We start from the raw sequence: 26,145 nt of genomic DNA, 5'->3' as shown, positions 1-26,145 counted from the left end.
AAAGGTTAAAACTTTCCCTTAATGTCAGTTGCACAGCCATCAGTCAGAAATTAAATTAACTCTTCCTAGCAAAAGAGTTTCCTGTGATAATTGAGCCAAAATGGGTAGAATGAAGAAAGGAAGAGGTTAAAAAGAGTATGTGAAAGGTGAAATTAATTGAACAATTAAAAAGAAGAGAACAGGATACCACATGTGGTTTCCCCTGAGAGGGTGAGAGAAAGAAATTTGGGTTCTCTGCCGTAAATAGTAAACAGATTAGCAATGATAAATAGCAATATAAATTTTTAATTCTTTCTGAAGTATTTATTAAAGTTTTAGCTGATTATTAAATATTTCAGTTTTGTTTATAATAGAAACTGCCTCATGTTTCCAAATATTATTATACTAACATTTATTTTGTGCTTAAATAGACTCGCTATGGAGAGACTCTATGCAGTTTTTACAGATTACGAACATGAAAAAGTAGGTATACCCGAGTTGTGTCTTCTATAATTGCCCTAGGAATACATTTCTGTCATAACTCATGTAATTTTATGAATGTTAGTCCTATTTTTATTAAAAATCTCTAAACAAAAACTAACAAAAGTCTAATTGTTTCTCCATTCTTTTGTTTTGTTTTGTTTTTGAGACAGTCTCTCTCTATCTCCCAGGCTGGAGTGCAGTGGTGTGATCTCAGCTCACTGCAACTTTCGCCTTCCAGCGATTCTTCTGCCTCAGCCTCCCAAGTAGCTGGGATTGCAGGTGCACGCCACCACACCCAGCTATCTTCTGTATTTTTAGTAGAGACGAGGTTTCACCATGTTGGCCAGGCTGGTCTCGAACTCCTGGCCTCAAGTGATCTGCCCACTTTGGCCACCCAAAGTTCTTTTATTTTTAGTATAAGTTTTAGGGGAGTGCACAAATGTATTTGAATGAATTAACAGGTAATATTTGTCATAAATCAATAACCAATTCCAGTGTTTTAAAAAATATTATAGTTAGATAAATCTGAGTAATTCACAATGTGTTCATTGTATAATAATTAGAAAATAGAAATGTTAAATGTCATGTATATGTAATAACTGAACCTCAACTTTCTTTTAGGTTTCCAGAGATGAAGCTATTAACAAAATAAGATTAGATACAGAGGAACAACTAAAAGGTAAATTTCATTTTATTTTATTTTGTTTTTTTGCTGAGGGCAGCTTTAATAAGGCATGGCCTCTTGCTTCTTGGGATTAAAGATCAAAGAGGAAAGGCATTACATCCGTAGGAAAAGAAGAGTTCAAAGGACTTTGAACTTTACAGCTGCTGTTCCCTAGACCTGGAATGCTCTCTCATAGCAGATGGTCTTCTTCTAACTCAAGGTTCAAATGCCACCTCTTCTCCAAAGCCTCCCCGAGCTGTTTCAGGGAAAGAGAAAGTCCCCTTTGCACAGAACCGCTATTACTATGTATTTTTAAATTTTAAAAGTGTTGAAAGAAATAATAGACTTTTAAAAAAACTTTGGTTGAAGATTTCAAATAAATGTTACTCTCATTGCTTCTCAGCTTTATTTTCAGTAAACTTGCAATAATGATAGGTCACAGGGTTACTGCTAAATTAACTTCTATAAATGTGGCTAGCACTACATTTGATGCAGAGTAGGTACCTAGTAAATGTTGAATGTGAATGTTCCTGATCTTTTCTGAATCAAATTCTTTTTTTTTTTTTTTTTTTTTTTTTTTTTTTGAGACGGAGTCTCGCTCTGTCGCCCAGGCTGGAGTGCAGTGGCCGGATCTCAGCTCACTGCAAGCTCCGCCTCCCGGGTTCGGGCCATTCTCCTGTCTCAGCCTCCTGAGTAGCTGGGACTACAGGCGCCCGCCACCTCGCCCGGCTAGTTTTTTGTATTTTTTAGTAAAGACGGGGTTTCACCGTGTTAGCCAGGATGGTCTCGATCTCCTGACCTAGTGATCCGCCCGTCTCGGCCTCCCAAAGTGCTGGTATTACAGGCTTGAGCCACCGCGCCCGGCCCAAATTCTTATCATACAAGAAATGTAACTGTATTTTGTCATTTGAAAACACAAATATATTCTTTAAAATTATTGAGTTCTTGATCTGTGAAATTGCAGTGTTAGTAATACCTGGTTTATGGGGATTAAATGAGTGAATCATTTACATCTGTGCCTGGCACACAGTAAGTGTTCAATAAATGTTAACTGATGCTATTCTTATTAATACCTAGTGGAATCATAGGATACAGAACTTAGGTAATTTAGCTCTCCAGAAATTATTAAGCAAAGGATCTTACTGTATAATATCAACCTAACACAAATTGAATATAAATGAAGTATGACATAGTTTTTGTTAATTTTTCTAATAGACAAATATACTTTCACATGAATATTTATTTTAAGATAAAAAACTGGCCAGGTGTGGTGGCTCATGCTTGTAATCCCAGCACTTTGGGAGGCCAGGTGGATCACTTGAGGTCAGGAGTTCAAGACCAGCCTGGCCAATATGGTGAAACCCCATCTCTACCAAAAATACAAAAATTAGGCAGGCATGGTGGCAGGTGCCTGTAATCCCAGCTACTCGGGAGGCTGAGGCACGAGAATCACTTGAACCTGTTAGGCAGAAGTTGTAGTGAGCTGAGATCGCCACTGCACTCCAGCCTGGGCAATAGAGCAAGACTCCATCTCAAAAAAAAAAAAAAAAAAATGCTGTTGGCATTGATATTAAGGCCATTAATTGTAATTGTCATTGAATAAGTTTAGTCCTTTCTCACTACATTTCATCCTAGTTGTTAAGAAAGAAATTTTATAGCAAATATTGTCTTATTTTAAAAGAAAAATGACTTTTTGTTTGTATTATACATAGTAGAATAGCTTCACGACCCTCTGGGTTGATAGGATATTTTAAATGTTTTGGTAGTGATTGTTCTCTTTTCTAAGTACAACTCAGTTAAAGCAGAAAAGATATTAAAGTCTAATATTAAAAATTATTCTTATCTGAGGAAGATACGATACTAATATATCTTTATGTGATCATTTCTTATGTTTTGGTTACTTTGAAGTTATATTTAATAAACCATACACATGAGAGAACAGTACTTAAAACTTGGCATAAATTAATTGATAGGGTAGAGTAGCTTAACATCTAAACCCTAAGCTAAAAATAAAATAAAATAAAACCATAAGCCTTTGAGGCTGACAGATCTGTATTCAGGTCACAGCTGTATCAGTTAACTATCTGTGTGGTCTCAGGCAGTTTACTCCACCTCTTTATTTTTTATTTATGTTTTTTTTTTTTAAACTCTGGTTATCTCTTACACAGCACTCCACCCCTTTAAGCTTCAGTTTTTTCTTCTGTAGAATGGGAATAATAAAATTTATTTCATAAGTTATTATGAAAGTTAAAAGTATTAAAAAACCAATAAAGTGCCTGCCTCATGAAAGCATTTGACAAATATTAGATAGAAAACAGTCTGTAGGGATTTATAATATATTTTTTAAATTGTTCCCCAATTTGCAGATTTAGATTAAAGGCAAAAGAGTGAGGGTGACTACTCTTAAAACTGTCAGTTAGGCCAGGCGCGGTGGCTCACGCCTGTAATCCCAGCACTTTGGGAGGCCAAGGCAGGCGGATCATCTGAGGTCAGGAGTTTGAGCCCAGCCTGAAGGCCAGCCTGACCAACATGGAGAAACCCAGTCTCTACTAAAAATACAAAAATTAGCTGGGTGTGTTGGCACATGCCTGTAATCCCAGCTACTAGGGAGGCTGAGGCAGGAGAATTGCTTGAACCCAGGAGGCGAAGGTTGCGGTGAGCTGAGATCATGCCATTGCACTTTAGCATGGGCAACAAGAGCGAAACTCCGTTTCAAAAAAAAACAAAAAAAGACTGTCAGACCTTTCCATAAAGGTTGGCTGGATTCTTCTGGTAACATAATAGAAAAGGGAACTGATGGGCCGGGCGCAGTGGCTCACGCCTGTAATCCTAGCACTTAGGGAGGCCGAGGCAGGCAGATTGCCTGAGTTCAGGAGTTACAAGAGCAGCCTGGGCAACATGGTAATACCCCGTCTCCACTAAAATACAAAAAATTAGCTGGATATGGTGGCACACACCTGTAGTTCCAGCTACTCAGGAGGCTAAGGCAGGAGAATTGCTTGAACCCCAGAGACAGAGGTTGCAGTGAGCCAAGATTGCGCCATTGCACTCCAACCTGGGCAACAGAGCGAGACTTTGTCTCCAAAAAAAAAAAAAAGAAAATTAAGTTCTCAATAACAACACCATTGTGGTACTTGGTACTTGATATGTCACAGTTGCTTGAGAACATTTATCTACTTTGTTTGCCTGAGGACTACATGTTCAGAGTCATCTCCCTTGGTTGATTCCTGTAGTTAGTTGATTTTATGCTATGACCTTTAGAGAAATCCTATCTCCTAAAAAGTAAAAAACTTTGTCTTGGTTTGTCTTTTTTCTATAGAAAAATTTCCGGAGGCCGATCCATATGAAATAATAGAATCCTTCAATGTTGTTGCAAAGGAAGTTTTTAGAAGTATTATTTTGAATGAATACAAAAGGTAAACATACCCTTTTTTGTTGAAATTTAAGTATGCACTGTCTCTGCAAGTTGCCTTGAAAATAGAAACTTGATCAAAGAAAGTTTTTTTTTCAAGTGAACAGTAAAGAATTATAATATTTGCTATATAAATGGACACCTATTGAAGAAAGAAGATACATAGATATGTGACCATCTGTCTTGGGCCTTGTGTGTAAAGCAGTGCTTGCCAGCCCTGACTGCACTTCAGGATTCCCTGTAGAGCATTTTTTTGTTTGTTTGTTTTTTGAGACAGAGTCTCGCTCTGTCGCCCAGGCTGAGTGCGGTGGCGCAATCTCGGCCCAGTGCAAGCTCCACCTCCCGGGTTCACGCCATTCTCCCCGCTCAGCCTCCCAAGTAGCTGGGACTACAGGTACCCACCACCACGCCCAGCTACTTTTTTGTATTTTTAGTAGAGACGGGGTTTCACCGTGTTAGCCAGGTTGGTCTCGATCTCCTGACCTCGTGATCTGCCTGCCTCGGCCTCCCAAAGTGCTGGGTTTACAGGCGTGAGCCACCGCACCTGGCCTACCTATAGAGCTTTTTAACAACACAGTAATATAGGTTCAACTTCAGACGTTCTGATTCAGTGATATTCAGGATAGTGCTCAAGTATCTATTATTTTTTAAAGTTCCACAGGGGATTATGATACACAACTGAGACTGAGAATTTCCTGGCAGAAATAAACACGTGTGATTTATCTGATTTCCAGTATGACTTCATGTATTTATTTCCTGTATCACTATAGGTGTGATGGTCGGGATTTGACTTCACTTAGGAATATAAGTTGTGAGGTGGATACGTTTAAAACCCTCCATGGATCAGCATTATTTCAAAGAGGACAAACACAGGTAATTTATGTAAAAAGGTCTAATTATTTGGTGAATTAAGAATGTTTAATTAGATCTAATAGAAGTACATTAGTAGATGCTGTAGGTTTTGTCATATGGTATATATTATTTATTTAAATTAATATCTGGCAGTTCTTGTTTGTTTGTTTAGTTTGAGACAGGTTCTTGCTTTGTCACTCAGGCTCCAGTGCAGTGGCACAATCATAGCTCATTGAAACCTCGAACTCCTGGACTCAGGTGATCCTCCCACCTCAGCTTCCCTAGTAGCTGGGACTACAGCCGTGTGCCACCGTGCCTGGTTAATTAAAACTTTTTTTTTTTTGTAGAGACAAGGTCTTACTCTGTTGCCCAAGCTGGTCTCAAACTCTTGGCCTCAAGCAATCCTCCTACCACAGCCTCCCAGTGTTCTGGGATTACAGGCATGAACCACCACGCTTGGCCTCTCGTGTGTTTTTTATGTAATCTTAACAGTTTATTTGAGGTATAATTGCTATTCAATAAACTATGTTGTTTAAAATGTGTGTTTTGGTAACTTTTCACATGTATACAACTGAGAAATCAGTTAAGATAATGAACGGGCCAGGCATGGTAGCTCATGCTTATAATTCCAGCACTTTGGGAGGGCCAGGAGGGAGGATTGCTTGAGGCCAGGAGTTCGAGGTTGCAATGAGCTGTGGTTGTGCCATTGCACTCCAGCCTGGACTACCGAGCAAGACCCTATCTCTTAAAAAATTTAAAAATGAAAAAGATAATGAACATATCAGTTACCCCCAAGAGTTTCCTCATGCCTTTTTGTAATTCCTTCTTCCTGCCCCCCACCTCCTCAAGAGACTACTGATCTGCTTTTGTCACTATAAATTAGTTTGCATTTTCTAGAATTATCTGATATTTCTGTTATATCTTTCTTTTAATATTGGGTATACAAAATTGAGTAACTCAGACTCCAGTTTATGGCATATTGTCATTGTTGACCTATTCAAGGCCCACATTGTTTTCTCCATGTAGCCTGTACAGTTCTATTCTTTTTCTATTCTTTATTCTTTACATAGGCACCCACTCTTGTATTTAACAGGTAGCCTTCTGGTTCTCCTTCTGTTCGTTTATTAATATTTACCTACCTCTGTATTCATTGTTCTATGTACCATATTATGCTTTATACCTCTTTCCCACATTAATTGTTTCTTTAATTCTATCAATCTGATAGGTACCAAGTAGTATCTTTTTGCTTTAATTTGTATTTTCCTGATTACTAGTGAGGCTGAGCATTATTTATATGACAGCCAGTCAACATCGTCACTGCACAAACCATGCCCTAGAGAACTGCACACCTCCAGGGCACTATTTTCACATGGATATTGTCCCCTAGAGTTGTGCAGTGTGGTGACCCTGCTTCAGGTTTGCCCTTTTATGAATTTTCTGTCCATATCCTTTGGCCAGTTTTTCTTTTTTTAATATGGCTTACTGTATTTTACCTGCTATTTTGCAGTAATTTCTCTTTTTTTTTTTTTTTTTTTTTGAGATAGAGTCTCGCTCTGTCGCCCAGGCTGAAGTGCAGTGGCGCGATCTCGGCTCACTGCAAGCTCCGCCTCCCGGGTTCACGCCATTCTCCTGCCTCAGCCTCCTGAGTAGCTAGGACTACAGGTGCCCGCCACTGCGCCCGGCTAATTTTTTGTATTTTTAGTAGAGACAGGGTTTCACTGTGGTCTCGATCTCCTGACCTTGTGATCCGCCCGCCTTGGCCTCCCAAAGTGCTGGGATTACAGGCGTGAGCCACCGCGCCCGGCCTGCAGTAATTTCTTAAGTGTTTTAAATATTAATTCCTTTTGGTAACAAACTTTATATATATATATGTCTCTTTTATTGATTGCCTTTTAACTTTGCCTGCGGTAGTCTACTATGTTTAGAGTAAACCTGAAATCTTTAGTTCTGATATAAATTCTTCTGTACCTTAAAGTCACAAAGTTACTCACCTACTTTTTCTATTAGCTTTCTAGTTTTAGCTGTCAAATTTAGACCATTAGTTGATCTTTGAGTTTATTCCTACACATTGTATAAAATGAAAACCTCCATAGTGAGCCAATTTTACATTATTTACTAATACTTTATTTTTCTCAATGACTTGAGATGTTACCTTATGATAGTCAGAGTTTATAAACACATTGTTAAGCTATATCCTTTTTCATTGTTACGTGAATTTTCTGGGCCACTGTCAAACTATTTTAATTATTATGATTTAGGGATATATTTTAATATCTGAGAAACAAGTCATCTTCCCTGTTGGTTTAATCCCCTCAAAATTATCTTAAACTTTAGGTACATTTGTTCCTTTGTTTGAATTTTAGTATTATATCAAGTTCTCAAAATTTCCTTTTAGGATTTACAATTATAATTGCACTAAATTTTTATATTAATCTGAGAGAAGAATGATACTTTTACAATTTAAGTTAGAGTCTTTACAGTGAATATAGTGTGTGTCACCTTTGATTCAGGTTTTGTTTTATGCTCTTTAGTCAAGTTTTTAAAATGCCTTTATTAAGATGTTCTGCATACTTTTGTTATCCATTGTGACAATCTCTGGCTTTGTAGCTATAGTACTTCGTCCATTCATGTTGAATTTAAGCATTGATGTGATTGAATTTACTGTCATTTTATTATTTTTCTTTTGCCCTTCTGTTTTTTGTTTCTCTATTTTTTACTTTCATTCAGCCTTCTTTTTGAATGAATTAAATATTTTTTTAGAATTTTATTTTAATTTGCCTATTTATTTTTTAGCTGTACCTCTGAATTATTTTCCAGTGATTACTGTAGAAATTACAGCATACATTCATAACTTCTCACAGGTCTTTTTATTTATATATTTTTGAAAATTTTTGTAGAGACAGGGTTTCGCCATATTGCCCAGGCTAGTCTTGAATTCCTGGGCTCCAGCAGTCCAGTCCTCCTGCCTTGGCCTCCCAAAGTGCTGGTATTACAGGCGTGAGCCACCATGCCAGACCCTCACAGTCTTTTTAGAATTAATTTTGTACCACTTAATATAAAATGAAGAAACTTTGAAACCATTTAGGTGCATTTCCCACCTCTTCTATCCTTTATATTGCAGTTGTCTTATGAGTTACATCTGTATGTGTCATAAACCCCCACAAGGCGGTGTTACAACTTTCCTACAATCATGTCTTTTAAAGAAGTAATAAGAAAAAGACAGGCTTTTATATTGGCCCACATATTTACCATTTCTGGTGCTTTTTATTCCTTTCTGAAGATCCAAGTGTAGATCCAGTATCATTTCCCTTCATTCTGACAAGACTTCCTTTAATATCATCCTGTGAGTTTTCTTTTTTTGAGATGGAGTCTCGCTCTGTTGCCCTGGCTGGAGTGCAGTGGGGTGATCTGTGGCGCGACCTCGGCTCACAGCAAGCTCTGCCTTCTGGGTTCACGTCATTCTTCTGCCTCAGTCTCCCGAGTAGCTGGGACTACAGCTGGCCACCAACATGCCCGGCTAATTTTTTTGTATTTTTAGTAGAGACTGGGTTTCACTGTGTTAGCCAGGATGGTCTCGATCTCCTGACCTCGTGATCCGCCCGCCTCGGCCTCCCAAAGTGCTGGGGATTACAGGTGTGAGCCACCGCGCCCAGCCCATCATATGAGTTTTCTATTAACAAATTCTTATCTTTTGTTTTTCTGAAATGTCTTTATTTTGCCTCTGTGTACAAAGAATCTTTTTGCTGTGTATAGAATTCTGGGGTGAGCCTTTTTTTCTTTTAGCACCTAAATATGTTTCAGTGGTTTTTGTTCTCCATGTTTTTCTGATGAAAAAGACACATTCAAATCATTCTTCCTTATATATTATTATTGTTTTCATGTGGGTGCTTTCAAGATTTGCTCCTTATCTTTGGTTTTCAGCATTATGATTGAAAGGTATGATTTCCTTTGAATTTATCCTGCTAAAAGTGTCCTGAGCCTAAATCTGTACATTCATGTCTTTCACCAAACTTGAGAATTTTCATTGATTATTTCTCCAAATATTTTTTCCTGGCTCATTTTCTCTCTTCTTGCCTTCTGGAATTGCAGCTGCACGTATCCTTTTGATACGTTCCCACAGGTCACTGCAACTATATTCTCTTTCCTCTCTTCTGCAAATTAGACAATTTTGGTTCATTCATCTTCATGCTTACTGACTCTTGCTATCTCCTTTCCATTATGAGATATTAAAGTTTTCAATTGTAGAATTTCCACTTTTTTTTTTTTTATGTCCTTTGAGTATAGTTATAATAGCTGTTTAAAAATCTTTTGTCGCCAGGCGTGGTGGCTCACACCTGTAATCCCAGCACTTTGGGAGGCCAAGGCCGGTGGATCATGAGGTCAGGAGATTGAGATCATCCTGGCTAACACAGTGAAACCCCATCTCTACTACAAATACAAAAAATTAACCGGGTGTGGTGGCACACACCTTTAGTCCCAGCTACTTAGGAGGCTGAGGTAGGAGAATTGTCTGAACCCGGGAGGCGGAGGTTGCAGTGAGCAAGATCGTGCCCCTGCACTCCAGCCTGGGCAACAGAGCAAGACTGTGTCTCAAAAAAAAAAAAAAAAAATCTTTTGTCTGCTAATCCACCATCTTCATCTACTCAGAATCAGCCTCCATTCCTGTTCTTATTTCTTGAGAATGGGCCCTGTTTCCTTGTACGTTGTTTTCTGGATGTTGTGAATGATACATTGTAGAGTCTCTGGATTATGTTATGTCTCTACAAAGAAGACTGATTTTCTTAATTTTTTTTTTTCTTTTTCTGAGATGGAGACTTGCTCTGTTGCCCAGGCTGGAGTACAGTGGTGCAATCTCGGCTCACTGCAAGCTCCGCCTCTCGGGTTCAAGCTATTCTTCTGCCTCAGCCTCCCAAGTAGCTAGGGCTACAGACACACGCCACCATGCGCAGCTAATTTTTGTATTTTTAGTAGAGACAGGGTTTCACCATATTGGTCAGGCTGATCTCGAACTCCTGACCTCGTGATCCGCCCGCCTCAGCCTCCCAAAGTGCTGGGGTTACAGGTGTGGGCCACCATGCCTGGCCTGATTTTTTTTTTAATTTTAAGCAGGCAGTCGTATTGGCTGAACCTGTATTGAGGCTTCCTTAGCGTACTCTCTTACATAGTTCTTAAAAATATTGCTTTCTTTTCATGCCTTCTTTCCCCAGCACTCCTAGTGCAGTGCTTTACATATGTAGTCTGTGCAGTGCTTTACATATGTAGTCTGTGCAATGTTAGAACTTTGGATTATTGAGGTTTACACATAGTATGAATATTTGTAGAACAAATAAGTGTATACTGCACTTAGTAGCATGGCAAGCTTTGTGTAGGATGTACTTATCCCATTTTTTTAAGAGTGAGTTGGATTCTTCAAGTATTTTTAGTTTTCATCTTTGTGGTTAGTATATTAAAGCCTGAGGAATTCTTTCTCTTTTTTAGGTGCTTTGTACCGTTACATTTGATTCATTAGAATCCAGTATTAAGTCAGATCAAGTTATAACAGCTATAAAGTAAGTTATGTTTTTACGATGTTTGTTATGTTTTATGATATCCTAGTATATAATTAAAGCTTACGTGGTATATTATTAATTATTGTTACTTTGTTAACCGTGTTTTTGTAATTCATTTTTCTGATTACATCATCATGGTTTCAAAGGATTTTGTGTGTGTGCTAGATTGTCTTCTAAATTACTGATTTGGAACAAATGTTAGTAAAGCATTTAATTCTTTAATGTGAGTACATTTAGTTCGTTCTCTGTCTCTAGAATGATTTCTTAGGACAGACTTCCTTGGTAATCTTGAATGGATTGGTTTTTCTATTTGAAACAAGAGAGCAAATAAATACACAAAAGCCCCCATTGCTGAAAATGATCTGGAGGCTGTTAATGAAAAACCTTGTTAATGAAAAGCCTTGTTGAATCCCGTTGTGATTTTGTGTTCAGAAATACTTGGCTGTCCTCCTCTACCCCTAAAAAGTCAACAGTAAAATCATGCTGATAAATTTTGATGATAAGAATCTGTATTGTAGGCTGGGCGAGGTGGCTCACGCCTGTAATCCCAGCACTTTGGGAGGCTGAGATGGGCGGATCACGAGGTCAGGAGATCGAGACTATCCTAGCTAACACGGTGAAACCCCATCTCTACTAAAAATGCAAAAATTAACCGGGCGTGATGGTGGGCACCTGTAGTCCCAGCTGCTCAGGAGGCTGAGGCAGGAGAATGGCGTGAACCCGGGAAGCGGAGCTTGCAGTGAGCTGAGATCGCGCCACTGCACTCCAGCCTGGGCGACAGAGCAAGACTCTGTCTCAGAAAAAAAAAAAAAATCTGTATTGCAGTCCTCACCAGCATTATTGCATAGAGTCTTGACACTCATAGCCAGTTCTTTATTTTCCTCAGTGCGTAGTAGGGCTACTTCCTGTTCCTGGTTAAGGGTCTCAGAAGACCACACGGCCTGGCCTCCCTTTGCCTGCTGCCCAACTGATGGGGATAATTCCCAGTATCTTCAGGATAGCCGCTGTACTTGTTTTCCATGTATCTGATAGGATCGACAGTGCAGCTGTGTGTGTGAAGGTGGAATGCAGAAGACTGGGCTTGGTCAGGGTACCTCCATATATTCCAGTCTTAGGTCTATAACCTGTGTAAATAAAGGGGCACACATGGTCACTCAGATTTCTATTTCTTATAAAATGAACTGGGCCAATGACCTGCTATAATCCTCTCTAGCTCCCAAAATCTGTGATTCCTTTAGTCCTCTGAAGGAGTTTGGTTTTTAGATTTCTTTCTCCAAAGCTACAGTTTATGATCATGCAGATTCTGCCCCATCCCAGGACTTTTTCTTCATTTCACATATTGACTGGGAGAAGCATTGTAGCTCTGAGATTTAACTAAGGTGAGTATAGCATTTAGGATTCTTTCAGTAGTTATTAATGCTTAAAAATACATCTATTGTCTTGTCTTAGTATTCAAATCTGGATATTTAAGGACTTATATTTAAGGCAAAATTGGTTTCCTAAATCTGTACAATTCATTCATGAGCCCCAGAAGAAAATATCACGTCACAATCATCCTTCTAATTAATTCTTTGGTTTTCAGTTTCAGTCTGATTTTTCATTAACACCTAGTTGTTTTGTAAAATCCCCTTAAATCTGTTTTAGTTGTGTTTTGAAATAAATATGTTTTTCCCTATGATGTTTTTAATATTATGCCTTTTATTTGTAGTGGGATAAAAGATAAAAATTTCATGCTGCACTATGAGGTAAGGTGAATTTTTTTCCCCAAAATTTTATTTTATTAATTTTTATGAGACAAGGTCTCACTCTGTTGCCCAGGCTGGAGTGGAATGGTGCAGTCTCAGCTCACTGCAACCTCTCCCTCCCAGGCTCAAGACATCCTCCCGCCTCAGCATCCCAAGTAGCTGGGATTACAGGCTTGTGCAACCACAATTGGCTAATTTTTCTATTTTTTTCTAGAGTTGGGGTTTTGCCATGTTGCTCAGGCTGGAACATTTTATTTTTAAAAACTTCCAGGATACAGTAAAGTTGAAAGAACTTTACAGTGACTATCCATATATCCACTATCTGGGTTTTACCAATAATATTTTAGTTTTCTAGTTTTATCATATATCTATTAAGGTCAGTTTGGGGCTACTATTTTATTGCTTATAGAAGGCATGGCAAGCTTTGTGTAGAATGATAAATAGAGATGTAGTATTTTTAGAGAGTACTTTAGCACTCTCTACTAAAGTACTAAAGTCTCTAAAGTACTACTTTAGAGAGATAAGACATAAATACTTTAGAGAGATAAATAGTACTTTTCTAATCAACAACTTCCTGTTCTAAGTCATTAAGTCATGCATAAAATCTAAAGAAAGTATAGCAGACAATATCGTTGTAGGTAAAAAAAAAAAAAAAAAAAAAAATCATGCCTGTATACATGTGTGTCAAACAAAAGTAGAGTTTTTTAAATACCTCAAGTGACAAATCACCTTATTCGCTCATTGAAATGTTCATATTTATACTCAGTTGATTGGTAGTGAAAGATGAGACATTTAATATTAAGTTACTTTATATGAGATGATTCTAGATAATTGAGTTTGTGATTGACTTTATTCACAACAAATCCTAAGGGACTAGACCTAATATAAAGTACTTTTAATTTTATTATTTGAAGAATATACATGGAGAGCAGGGCATGGTAGCTCATACCTGTAATCCCAGCACTTTGGGAGGCTGAGGATGGAGGATTGCTGAGCCCAGAAATTCAAGACCAGCTTGGGCAACATGGTGAGATCCTGTCTCTACAAAAAAATCTAAAAATTAGCCAAGCATGGTGGCATCTGCCTATAGTCCCAGCTACCCGGGAGGCTGAGATGGGAGGATTGTTTGAGCCCAAGAGGTTGAGAATGCAGCAAGCCATTATCACCCCGCTCCACTTCAGCCTGGGCAACAGAGTGAGACCCTGTCTCAGATAATAAAAATAAAAGGAATACAACATGAGAGACTTACGTAAAGTAGCAAGTCATTTCGCTTTTGTGTAACCCTTGGTGGCTGCCCAGAATCCCAGCATTTCACTTTTGCTGATTCTGCTGTAATCAATAGAGAACATTTTTCATAGAAAGTATATGCTACAGAATACCCATAAACATCGAGATTCATACAGGTCTTGAATCCCTTATAAATATCTCGTTCTGGATATACCCTGGTGCTACAGAAGCCAGAGAGGAATTGTAATTGAGTAAAGCAGGTTTTTTGTCATGAGCTGGAGAGCATGTGGCAGTCTTAAAAGGGCAGCTGTGCAAAATGGAGGTCTAGCTGATTATTAGGTAAGGGGGTTGGGGAGGGAGCTGGAGAAGGATATGGGCCATTATTGCCATATTTTATTTTTTTAAATCTCTTTATTATAAAATAAAGCATAGGTGCTGAAAACTGTATGAAACAAAGGATGGCTTAATAAGTTTTTATAAGGCAAATACCTTTGTAACCACCATCCAAGTCAGGAAATTTAACATTTCCAGCCACCTCAAAAGCCCCTCCATGTTTTTCATCCCAATCTCAATACCCTTCGTCTCCTAAAAGTAGGTAACTACTCAAGTTTTATAGTAATCATCTTGGATTTCCTGGCTCCATTTCTAGATACTATAGTTTAGTCTTGTTTTTTTTCTTTAAAATGTTTGATATTTCCTTTTCTGTTTTAGTTTGTTTGAGACGGAGTCTCACTGTGTCACCCAGGCTGGAGTACAGTGGCACCATCTTGGCTCACTGCAACCTCCATCTCCCGGCCTTAAGTGATCCTCCTGCCTCAGCCCCCTAAGTAGCTGGACTATAGGCACCACCACACAACCAGCTAATTTTTAGATTTTTTGCAAAATGGGGTTTTGCCATGTTGCCCAGGCTGGTCTCAAACTCCTGGGCTCAAGCAGTCTGCCTGCCTCAGCTGGGATTATAGACATAAACTACCATGCCTGGCCTGATATTTCTTTAAGTCTTTTTAAATCTATACATTTCTTCTCCATTACATTCTTTTCTTACAGTCTATCTGTTGAAGCCCCATAACCATTTGACTTATAGTCTCCCAGAGTGGGGGTTGCTGATTGCTCACTCGTGGTGCAATTCAACGTGATCCTCTGCTCTCTCTATTTCCTGCAAATTGACTGCTAGATCCAGAGGTTTAATCAGATTACTGCTCCATCCACTGCTTTTAAGAGCAGTGGCTCACGCCTATAATCCCAGCACTTTGGGAGGCCGAGGCGGGCGGATCACCTGAGGTCGGGAGTTCAAAACCAGCCTGACCAACATGGTGAAACCCCGTCTGTACTAGAAATAAAAAATTAGCCGGGCATGGTGGTGCATGCCTATAATCCCAGCTACTTGGGAGACTGAGGCAGGAGAATCGCTTGAACCCGGAAGCAGAGGTTGCATTGAGCTGAGATCGCACCGTTGCACGCCAGCCTGGGCAACAAGAGCAGAACTCCGTCTCAAAAAAAAAAAAAAAAAAAAAAAATTATTGTTAAACTGGAATTATAGATATTTGGGGAAATTTTTTTTTTTTTTAATTTAAACGGAGTCTCTGTTGCACAGGCTGGAGGGCAGTGGCGCAGTGTCGGCTCCCTGCAACCTCTACCTCCTGGGTTCAAGCAATTCTTGTGCCTCAGCCTCCTGAGTAGCTGGGATTACAGGCATGCGCCACCATGCCCGGCTAATTTTTGTATTTTTAGTAGATAGAGGGTCTCACCATGTTGGCCAGGCTAGCCCCAAACTCCTGAGCTCAAGTGAGCTGCCTGCCTTGGCCTCCCAAAGTGCTGGAATTACAGGCATGAGCCACTGCACCCAACCTGAAACTACAGATTTTTATCGGAAGTCTTCCTATTGTCAAATGATCACAACTAATTCATATTTCTTCAAGATAACATATACATCAAATAAAACAGTTTGCAACCACTGTCTAAAATAAAACTCTTACAGAAAAGAGCTGTTTCCTCCATACATTTTTGTCATTACGTTTTGCTTGAGAAATACTTCAAAATATGCAACTTTCCCATTCATGTATTTTGTTTCATATCTGAAAAAGGTAGTGGAGAGAGATAACTCTAAAAAGTATCAGTGTAAATTAAATTTCAATTTAGTGAAATAAATGTGGGCTTTGCTATGGGTAAAAAAATCTGATTTTTCAATGTGTACTTTTTAAATATGTACATATTTTTTCTTATTACAAAAATATAACATTTTGTTATTGTTAATAATTTAAATGTAATGGAAGTTTATGGTGTAAATCTCCATACCCCTCCAGTTCCCACATCCTAATCCATTTACATACTTGTAATAGCTACTTTTAGCAATTTGGTATGTATGTTAAATTTATATCGTACATTTTCTGTATATTTATGAATGTACTTTTTTAAAAAACAAAAATGAGATTCTACTGTTCTGTAAGTTCTATTATTTTGGTAATATAACTTGGACATCTTTCTATGTCAATTGTATATGTGTGTGTGTTTTTTTTAAGTTTCCTCCTTATGCAACTAATGAAATTGGCAAAGTCACTGGTTTAAATAGAAGAGAACTTGGGCATGGTAAGTACAGATCTGTAAACTTATACAGTATTCTTACAGAGACTTAATACATTTTTTTACTTACTGTTTTCTATTCTAATTTAGGTGCTCTTGCTGAGAAAGCTTTGTATCCTGTTATTCCCAAAGATTTTCCTTTCACCATAAGAGTTACATCTGAAGTCCTAGAGTCAAATGGTACAGTATTGAAATACTTCTTTCATAGTAGAAAAGACCATATTCCCTATTCTATTATTAAGTTTTCAAATGTAGTGTTACATTTTGTTTATTACTACAGAACCCAAGTATATTGCAAGAGAAAAATGTATTGAGTTAATCATATACTTGTCTTAATCTCTGTTCTTAGCTAATGAGTTGTTTTGAAAGCAATATAAAACAAATGCTTTTCTTTATCTGTTACAGTAGATCCAGTTTGGCTTGTTTCTTTATTTTTACAAACAAACCACAGAACAAGGTTATCAGAGAGGAGAAGGGCCAAAATAGAGTGATCATTAGGCAGGGGATACCTGTCACATATCCACGTGAATAATAACTGGACATCACAGAGGGAGTCTAGGCAAGAGGTCACATTTAAATAAAAAATTCATCCATGGGTCAAGGTACGGTGCAGTCATTAAAGGCAGAAAGGTCATGGAGTTCTTAAAGGTGTAACAGACATAAATCAGATAGTCACAGATTTTGAGAGAAAAATACCAAAGTAAACTCAGAATTTAAACTAAAGACTTTGTGGTTCTCTACTGGGTGTGACTAAACTAATGGGCTTATGCGAGTGAGAGAGCCAAAGCCCTATATCTTTAACTACTTCTGATAAGCAAGAAAAAAGATATGCCCTAGGAAGTCTATTAGAATATCTGTAGCAATACTGTGCAATAGAACTTTATGTGATGGGCTGGGTGTGGTGGCTCACACCTGTAATCCCAGCACTGTGGGAGGCCGAGGCGGGCGGATCACAAGGTTCTGAGGGTCTAACATGGTGAAACCCTGTCTCTACTAAAAATACAAAAAATTAGCTGGGTGTGGTGACAAGCTGAGACTCCATCTCAAAAAATAATAATAAAATAAAACTTTTTGTGATGATAGAAATCCTCTTTCTCTTGGCCGGGCGCGGTGGCTCAAGCCTGTAATCCCAGCACTTTGGGAGGCCGAGGCGGGCGGATCACAAGGTCAGGAGATCGAGACCACGGTGAAACCCCGTCTCTACTAAAAATACAAAAAATTAGCCGGGCGCGGTGGCGGGCGCCTGTAGTCCCAGCTACTCAGGAGGCTGAGGCAGGAGAATGGCGGGAACCCGGGAGGCGGAGCTTGCAGTGAGCCGAGATCGCGCCACTGCACTCCAGCCTGGGCAACAGCGTGAGACTCCGTCTCAAAAAAAAAAAAAAAAAGAAATCCTCTTTCTCTGTGCTATCTAGTTGAAGAATTAAATTTATTTTAATTGATTAAACTTTAAGTCACCACTTATGGCTAATGGCTACCATATTGGATCATGCAGCCCCATAGTTTATAGCTTAAAAGAACTTGCCTTAGGTGCTTTTAAAAAAAAGAGACTATTGAATATTTGTATTGTAATGGAATATTTATAAGGAAATAACCACTAGTAATACTTTGCTACATTTAAAAAAATCAGTATAATATAAAGCAGGTATTTTTTTTTTCTATAGGGTCATCTTCTATGGCATCTGCATGTGGCGGAAGTTTAGCATTAATGGATTCAGGTAAAAGAATTATGTCTCAGAACTGCTGATATTGCTCATGCCTGTAATCCCAACACTTTGGGAGGCCAAGGCAGGAGGCTCACTTGAGGCCAGGAGTTGAAGACCAGCCTGGGCAACATAGCAAGACCCCATCTCTACAAAAAAGATTAAAAAAAAAACATGCTAACCTTTTATACACACCTGTTAGTATAAAATATAAGATTTCTTTAAATTTGGGTTTTAGTAAAACTCAAAGTCAGATTACAGATGACCAAATCAAGCCAGAGCAAGATGGTTGAAAAGTAGAGCTTGAGATATCCAGATATCTGCTGGAATTCTTATTTTTAGCTAAAAGCAGTACACTGAAAAATTTTTATTTGCATTGGTGACCTAGTAAACTTTATTTCCTTCCAAAAGGTAGAGAGCTCCAGAATTGATTCCAATCACCAAGGAAGTTTTGCTTAGTAAGTACTATTAGGACTTAAGAGAAAGCAACTGTATTCTTTCAGTCAATTTATACAAGCCAAGAGAACAATGCCACTCAGGCATGTACACACAATTTTAGGAAGGCGGACTACAAATGGTTCATTATAATCCCCAGGTCTGAAACGCCAAAAAGGAACGCATTGTGCTTGGAGGTTTTTTTTTTTGCCTTCTGAGACAGAGTCTCGCTCTGTTGCCCAGGCTGGAATGCAGTGGTGCAATCTTTGCTCACTGCAACCTCTGCCTCCTGGGTTCAAGTGATTCTTCTGAGTAGCTGGGATTACAGGCATGTGCTACCACGCTTGGCTAATTTTCATATTTTTAGTAGAGATGGGGTTTCACCATATTGGCCAGGCTGGTCTCGAACTCCTGACCTCGCGATCCACCCACCTTGCCCTCCCAAAGTGCTGGGATTACAGGCGTGAGCCACAGCGCCTGGCTGCTAGGAGATTCTTAAAACCAGTTCATGCCAAACTGTCGTCAATGCTGCTATTCAAGAAGAAAGAGAAGGAACCTAAAGACACTAAAGAGGCCACAGGAGTTCTCTGATAAGTTCATACATTTACAGTACTGGCATGAAAGATAGAAAGGAGGGCCGTAACAGAGGATAAAATGAAAACATGGTGTGAATATATAGTAATATTATCTAGAAAAATTAAAAACGGGCCAAAGCAAAAAATGCTAAAGGCACTTTTCTAATTTATTCAATAAAGGAAAACATAATCTGATGTTTAAGGTAGCTGGTAAAATACTGCTGCTACTCTTTTCATCTTCAGTCTTTCACTCTACAAATCTTTACTTTGTGGCACCTATGTGCCAAGCACTGATCTAAGTTCTTAGGACATGGTGATGAACAAAACAGTCTTCGTCTTCATGGCACTTGTGTTTCCATTCCAAATCTCATATTGGAAAACACTGAACAAATCTTGAAAAAGGTAAACTGAAAAATAAAAGATGACATCATAGGAGAGTCTTTACCTGCCATTTTTATATGAATTCAGATCTTTTGGTCTAGACAAAAACTCATCCTCGATTATGATGAGAACTTCAGGATTAGATTACTGAAGTATGATGGCAGGCATTGAGAAATCATGGAGACTGGTATCCCAAGGACAGAAAACGTTATTATTGGAAGAGAAGAAAAGTATTTTCTATAAAGTATAACACAATGAACTTGATTGTGACCCTCAACAAGACTCTTAAGTTATAAAAAGAATGGTTTGTAAGTAGTTTAGAAAGGAAATGGGCCAGGCACGGTGGCTCATGCCTGTAATCCCAGCACTTTGGGAGCCTGAGGCGGGTGGATCACTTGAGGTCAGGAGTTTGAGGCCCACCTGGCCAACATAGTGAAACCCTGTCTCTACTAAAAATACAAGAATTAGCTGGGTGTGGTGGCCCACGCCTATAATCCCAGCTACTTGGGAGGCTGAGTCAAGAGAATCACTTGAACCCAGGAGGCAGAGGGTGCAGTGAGCTGAGATGATGCCACTGCACTCCAACCTGGGTGACAGAGTGACTCTGTCTCAAAAAAAAAGAAAGAAAGAAAGAACGGAAACGGACTACAGAAAGAAGCCAGAAGAGACTTCTCCAAAACAAGTCATGCCATAGTTATTTAATTCACTTTCTGTTTTGAAGAAATTACTGGATTTGCAGTAGAGGGTATTGCTGTTGGTGTGATGTATCTGTAATTCAGCTTTATGGTTTATGATATCTTTATGATACCTTGTGTAAATGATGCAGAAATTTAGACTAGATAATAGGTGCACCATTCATACTGGCTAAGGGATGAGCAAAGGGACTGCTTAATGTGATCAGCAGGTCAGAGGAGGATCTCAGGTTGAAGACTTGAGGATGCTTGTTTCAGCCGTGTCTCTTTCAATGTTGACTTGACTGAGAACACTGGCCTGCCAATAAAAAGGATACTGATTAAAAGGAATGAGTGACTGATTTGTTAAATGACAAAATTGAGCAGGATAAAAAAATATGGAGCTTAATAGTTTAAAAATTAAATGTGAAGTGATAAAGCCAAAAACCTCAAAAAAGTTAAATTTGATAAGAATGAATGTCAAGTCCTGTGGGATGGGCCAATACAGGGTATACAGTTCAATTCAAATATGATTTTGAATTGCTTGAAAAGGGCTTGCCCTGCTCTAAGTCAGGCACTGTCCTATGCCCTGGGCCCCGGGGATACAAATTGTACCCAGGTTTTGAAAAAGCTTAAAGGTTTGAAAACAAACAAAAAGATACTAATAGATCGAAGAGGTAATAATACAAATATGTATGAGGCATACAGGGTGATTGATGAACTAGGCTGAGCATAATTGGCTTAGAGAGACTACTACATTTCATTTGATTTTAAAGGCTGAGTAGTTGTTGACTGGGCATATCAGGAGCAGGGCCTGTATTTCACATGAAGGGACCAGCATGTGCAAAGTTAAGTTATGAAACAGTGTAGTGTGTTTCAGGAATGCCCTCGAAAGAGGTGTTAAGGTAATAAAGTAGAATCATATGTTGAAGGTCATTGTTATGCTAAGGAGTTTGAACTTAAAGCCAGCATTTTTCCAATTCAGTATTCCACGGAATAGTGTTCCACAGGACATTGATTATTGTATACCATGAAAAAGTTTATCCTGTTCTAAAGTAAGTTTCAGCAGGCTTAAGCAGGTTTATTTAATGTGGGTTAAATAGACTTTAATAAGCTAATTCTAATACTGACTCTCTAGGAATAGGACATGTAATATTTTTCCAAATGTATTTGACCTCAGAATATGTACAAACATTTCCTGAAAGCAGTCAGTGAGGAACTTGAAGGATTTTATGGAAAACAGTGGCATGATTTGAATCTGCTTTTGTTTTTTCCAAATAGTTTTTCCCAGCTTAAGTGATGAATAGCCCTGGGGAATGAGATGGCAGAGACTAAGAAGTAAAGAGAGAAACTAAAATCTGGGAAGCCAGACAGGGAGCTTGTTGCCAGGTCAAGAAATGATATGGACTCAGACTAAAAAGTAGCAATAGGTATTTTAATATTTAGGGTAAAGGACAGCTTTCTAAAAAATTAAACAGATCTTTGTGACTTGATGGGATATAGGAAATGAGGAAAGAAATGTTGATTCTGGAGTGAGTGTCTTAGTTGCTTTAAACCAAAGAATGCAGGAGGTAAACGATTTTTTGATAGTGATTCAATTTTGAACAGATATGTATTTCTTTCATCATCATCATCATCATTATTATTATTTATAGAGATGAGGTCTCACTATGTATTATTATTATTATTATTATTATTATTATTTATAGAGATGAGGTCTCACTATGTTGCCCAGGCAGTTCTCAAATTCCTGAGTTCAAGTGATCTTCCCATCTCGGCCTACCAAAGCGTTCAGATTACAAGCGTGAGCCACTGGGCCTGGCTCAATTTTGAATATATATTTAAGGTGCTTTGGGTACATTTAGCTGGAGATGTCTGACAAGCAGTTTACTAATACAGGTCCAGGGTTTGGCACAGAGAGCTGGACAGAAGGGATAGATTTTTAAGTCAATCGACATTATAGATGGTGGTTAAAACCATAAGTATAGATGAGGTTGCTTAGATAAAATGAAATGAGATACACACTCCTTTACACCAAAGTAAATTCCAAGTGATCAAAACTTAAACATTTTTAAACAAATGAAAGATGGTAGGTTTTATCAAAATCTTGGAGAAGAAAAGCTCTGCTAAGCAAAACCCAGGAACCATGATTACATAAATTAAAATTCTACACGGAAAACTAATGACCATAAGCAAAGTCAACTAACTAGGAAATAAAATATTTTATATTTATATGTTATTAAACGTAATATTTTATCTTTACATTTTAATAAAGATCTGTCCATATTGAAAAAAGATCAATAATAAAAAGACTGGCAACCAAGTAGAAAAATGTTGAAGGTCATGAACAGTTCTCAAAATAAGACATAAATAGGTTTATGAACATGAAATAGTTTTCAACCTCAGTCATAGAAAACGAGTCAGATTTAAAATAACCATTTTTTACCCTTTAAATTGAGAAAAATCAAAAGATTTGACAAGAATTAATAAGAATATAGAGTAGCATGTACCTTCTTATACCACTGGAAAAAGTTTAAAATGCTATGTCTTTAGAAGGCAGTTTGACAGTGTAACAAACGTAAATGCACATACCTTTTGACTCAGCAATCGCACTTCTGTGTGTGACTTATAAAACATATAGGGAGTACTATGCAACTATTCAAAGGAATAAAGTAGAGCTTTGTGTGGTGGTATGTGTCACTATCCAAGACATGTTATTAAGTGAAAAAGGCAAGGTGCAAAACAGTAAATGCATAGGGTCTGCCACCATGAGTAAAGAAAACAAAAGATTATATTTACATTTATACTTGTGTACAGAAATTTTCTAGGAGGATACACTAATGTTAGCTGCCATGGGAGGGGGAGTAAACTGAGGGGTTCAAACTGGAAGAATTTACCAAATAGATGCTTACTTTCCAACAAAAAGAAAATAAGACACCTGAAGCCAAAAAGCAGAGCAATGGATAATTTAAAAGTTATAAAGTTTGCTATTGTTAGAGAAGTTTTTGCTGGATATAGTACTTGTTTACATTGTTTTAGGGAACTTTATTATATGTTCAAAAACAAATGAAGTAGTCAAATGACCTCTTAAGACTTTTCCAACTCAGCTTCGGTGATTGTCAGTTTAGATAACCATATCCGTTTACATTAAAAATAAATGTCTGGACCGGGCACAGAGGCTCACGTCTGTAATCCCAGCACTTTGGGAGGCCGAGGCGGGCGGATCACAAGGTCAGGAGATTGAGACCATCCTGGTTAACACGATGAAACCCTGTCTCTACTAAAAATACGAAAAAATTAGCCAGGCATGGTGGTGGGCGCCTGTAGTCCCAGCTACTCAGGAGGCTGAGGCAGCAGAATGGCGTGAACCCGGGAGGCAGAGCTTGCAGTGAGCTGAGATGGCGCCACTGCACCCCAGCCTGGGCAACAGAGCCAGACTCTGTCTCAAAAAATAAATAAATAAATAAATAAATAAATAAAATAAATGTCTGCTGGGCGCGGTGGCTCACACTTGTAATCCCAGCACTTTGGGAAGCCGAGGCTGGCAGATCACCTGAGGTCAGGAGTTCAAGACCAACAGGGCCAACATGGTTGAAACCCCATCTCTACTAAAAATACAAGCAAATTAGGCAGGCATGTTGGCGGGCGCCTGTAATCCCAGCTACTCGGGAGGCTGAGGTGGGAGGATCGCTTGAACCCGGGAGGCAGAGGCTGCAGTGAGCCATGATCATGCCACTGCACTCCAGTCTGGGCAACAGAGCGAGACTCCCTCTCGGAAAAAAAAAAAAAAATTGATAGATAAATATATGTTTTAAGCTCATGTACACATTAGCCACAGAAGTTCTTTTTCCTAATTATAGGGGTTCCAATTTCATCTGCTGTCGCAGGCGTAGCAATAGGATTGGTCACCAAAACTGATCCTGAGAAGGGTGAAATAGAAGATTATCGTTTGCTGACAGATATTCTGGCAAGTATATTCCCGGTTTCAAATACTTAATGAAGACTAAAAAATAAATAAATAAAAATTAAAAGATAAAAACAAATCAAATAATGGTGTAGACTATATGTACTTATAATGGTGAAGACTATATGTACTTTTCACATAGCATATGCTCAGAAGAATGCTAGTATTTGAAGAACAGGTCCTTGTTCTTCCCTTCCTCCTCTGCGTGTTCACCTTGTATCTTAGAGGATATGAATTTAAAATAGGTATTATATTAATAGTAATAGGCCAGGCATGGTGACTCATGCCTGTAATCCCAGCACTTTGGGAAGTCGGGAGTTCAAGACCAGTCTGGCTAATGTGGCAAAACTCCGTCTCTACTAAAAATACAAAAATTAGCCCGGGCAGGGTGGCACACACCTGTAATCCCAGCTACTTGGCAGGCTGAGGCAGAATTGTTTGAACCCAGGAGGCAGAGGTTGCAGTAAGCCAAGATCGTGCCACTGCACTCCAGCCTGGGCAACAGAGCATGCTCTGTCTCAAAATAAATATAACAAAATAAAATAAAAGAAAATGATTACTTTAAAAAAATTGTAATCCTTACCCTTAAGTATTGCAGTAATACTTACACAGTGTAAGTATTCATAGTGGCTCACTTTAGGATGATCATAAATTCATTCTTACACATTTATGAGAGAAAGGAATGATCTAAAAATAAAATGATGTTTCTGGTGAAAATAATTGTAACTTAAAAAGTCACGAATTGGAAGCGGTAGTTAATGTAGAAAACATTGCTTTGTGTTTGGACTTAGGATATGGTTTACTTCTAAAGCTGTTTTTTTGAAATGTTTCTATAGTGAATATGTTGACTTTTGTTTTTGTTTAAAACTATGTCACAACTTTTTAAATTCCTGAAGGGAATTGAAGATTACAATGGTGACATGGACTTCAAAATAGCTGGCACTAATAAAGGAATAACTGCATTACAGGTATTTTTAAAACCCATTTTGTTTCATTTTTGTAACATTTAAATAATGCCATGAGTCAATGTTTAATATAATTGTTTGACTTTTCCATATTAGGCTGATATTAAATTACCTGGAATACCAATAAAAATTGTAATGGAGGCTATTCAACAAGCTTCAGGTGAGCTAGTATGCTTGATTCTCCTTTCATTCTTTCCCACTTTGCTAATGGGAACTACAATTCTCATTAGGCTTATTATAAAATATTGCTTTAAAAAGTGGAATTTCATAAAACTTAAATCAAGAAGTACTGGCCAGGTGCAGTGGCTCACATCTGTAATCCCAGCAGTTTGAGAAGCCGTGGTAGGCGGATCACTTCAGGTCAGGAGTTCAAGACCAGACTGGCCAACATGGTGAAACCCTGTCTCTACTAAAAGTACAAAAATTAGCCAGGCATGGTGACATATACCTGTAATCCCAGCTACTCAGGAGGCTGAGACAGGAGAATCGCTTGAGCCCAGGAGGCAGAGGTTACAGTGAGCTGAGATCATGCCATTGCACTCCAGCCTGGGTGACAGAGGGAAACTATCTCAAAAAAAAGAAATACTAAGTAGCCAGGCATGGCATGGTGGCTCATCCTAGCACTTTGGGAGGCCAAGGCAGGAAGATTGCTTGAGCCCCAGGAGTTTAAAACCAGCCTGGGCAACATAGTGAGATCCCATATCTATTTTAAAGAAAGAAGAAGAACTTAAGTTTTTGGAACACATGAATAAACACCAAAGTGGGTTACCAGTGGAATTTCAATTTTCACAAATTAAGCAGCTGTCTTTAAAATAGGATTTATGGAGAAGAGAATATGAGTGAATTTTCAAGGTAATAGGGATGTGGAGAGTTTCAATTATTAAGGCACAGGGTTTAGATGGTATACCGTAAAAACTAAGAGTGCAGCTATTTCAGATCATATTTGTTTTATGTAGTTATAAC

General features: G+C 38.4%; 1 protein-coding gene across 3 annotated transcripts in view; it reads left to right on the top strand.

Annotated features, from left to right (window-relative positions):
* Positions 1–26,145, top strand: part of LOC105465059 (polyribonucleotide nucleotidyltransferase 1) — a 61,991-nt gene that overhangs the window by 23,909 nt on the left and 11,937 nt on the right. For all 3 annotated transcript variants that reach the window (XM_071076723.1, XM_071076724.1, XM_011713290.3), the window contains 12 exons: positions 411–462; positions 1,084–1,141; positions 4,446–4,542; positions 5,309–5,411; positions 10,869–10,939; positions 12,648–12,684; positions 16,431–16,497; positions 16,582–16,671; positions 18,153–18,206; positions 24,114–24,220; positions 25,114–25,185; positions 25,279–25,342. In XM_071076723.1, coding sequence (XP_070932824.1) covers positions 411–462; positions 1,084–1,141; positions 4,446–4,542; positions 5,309–5,411; positions 10,869–10,939; positions 12,648–12,684; positions 16,431–16,497; positions 16,582–16,671; positions 18,153–18,206; positions 24,114–24,220; positions 25,114–25,185; positions 25,279–25,342 — 872 coding nt within the window. The remainder of the gene's footprint in view (positions 1–410; positions 463–1,083; positions 1,142–4,445; positions 4,543–5,308; positions 5,412–10,868; positions 10,940–12,647; positions 12,685–16,430; positions 16,498–16,581; positions 16,672–18,152; positions 18,207–24,113; positions 24,221–25,113; positions 25,186–25,278; positions 25,343–26,145) is intronic.

The sequence above is a fragment of the Macaca nemestrina genome, chromosome 13, assembly GCF_043159975.1.
Source record: "Macaca nemestrina isolate mMacNem1 chromosome 13, mMacNem.hap1, whole genome shotgun sequence".
NCBI lineage: Eukaryota > Metazoa > Chordata > Mammalia > Primates > Cercopithecidae > Macaca > Macaca nemestrina.
Note: the sequence above shows the minus strand (reverse complement) of the source record. Positions and strands in the feature narration are given on the sequence as shown.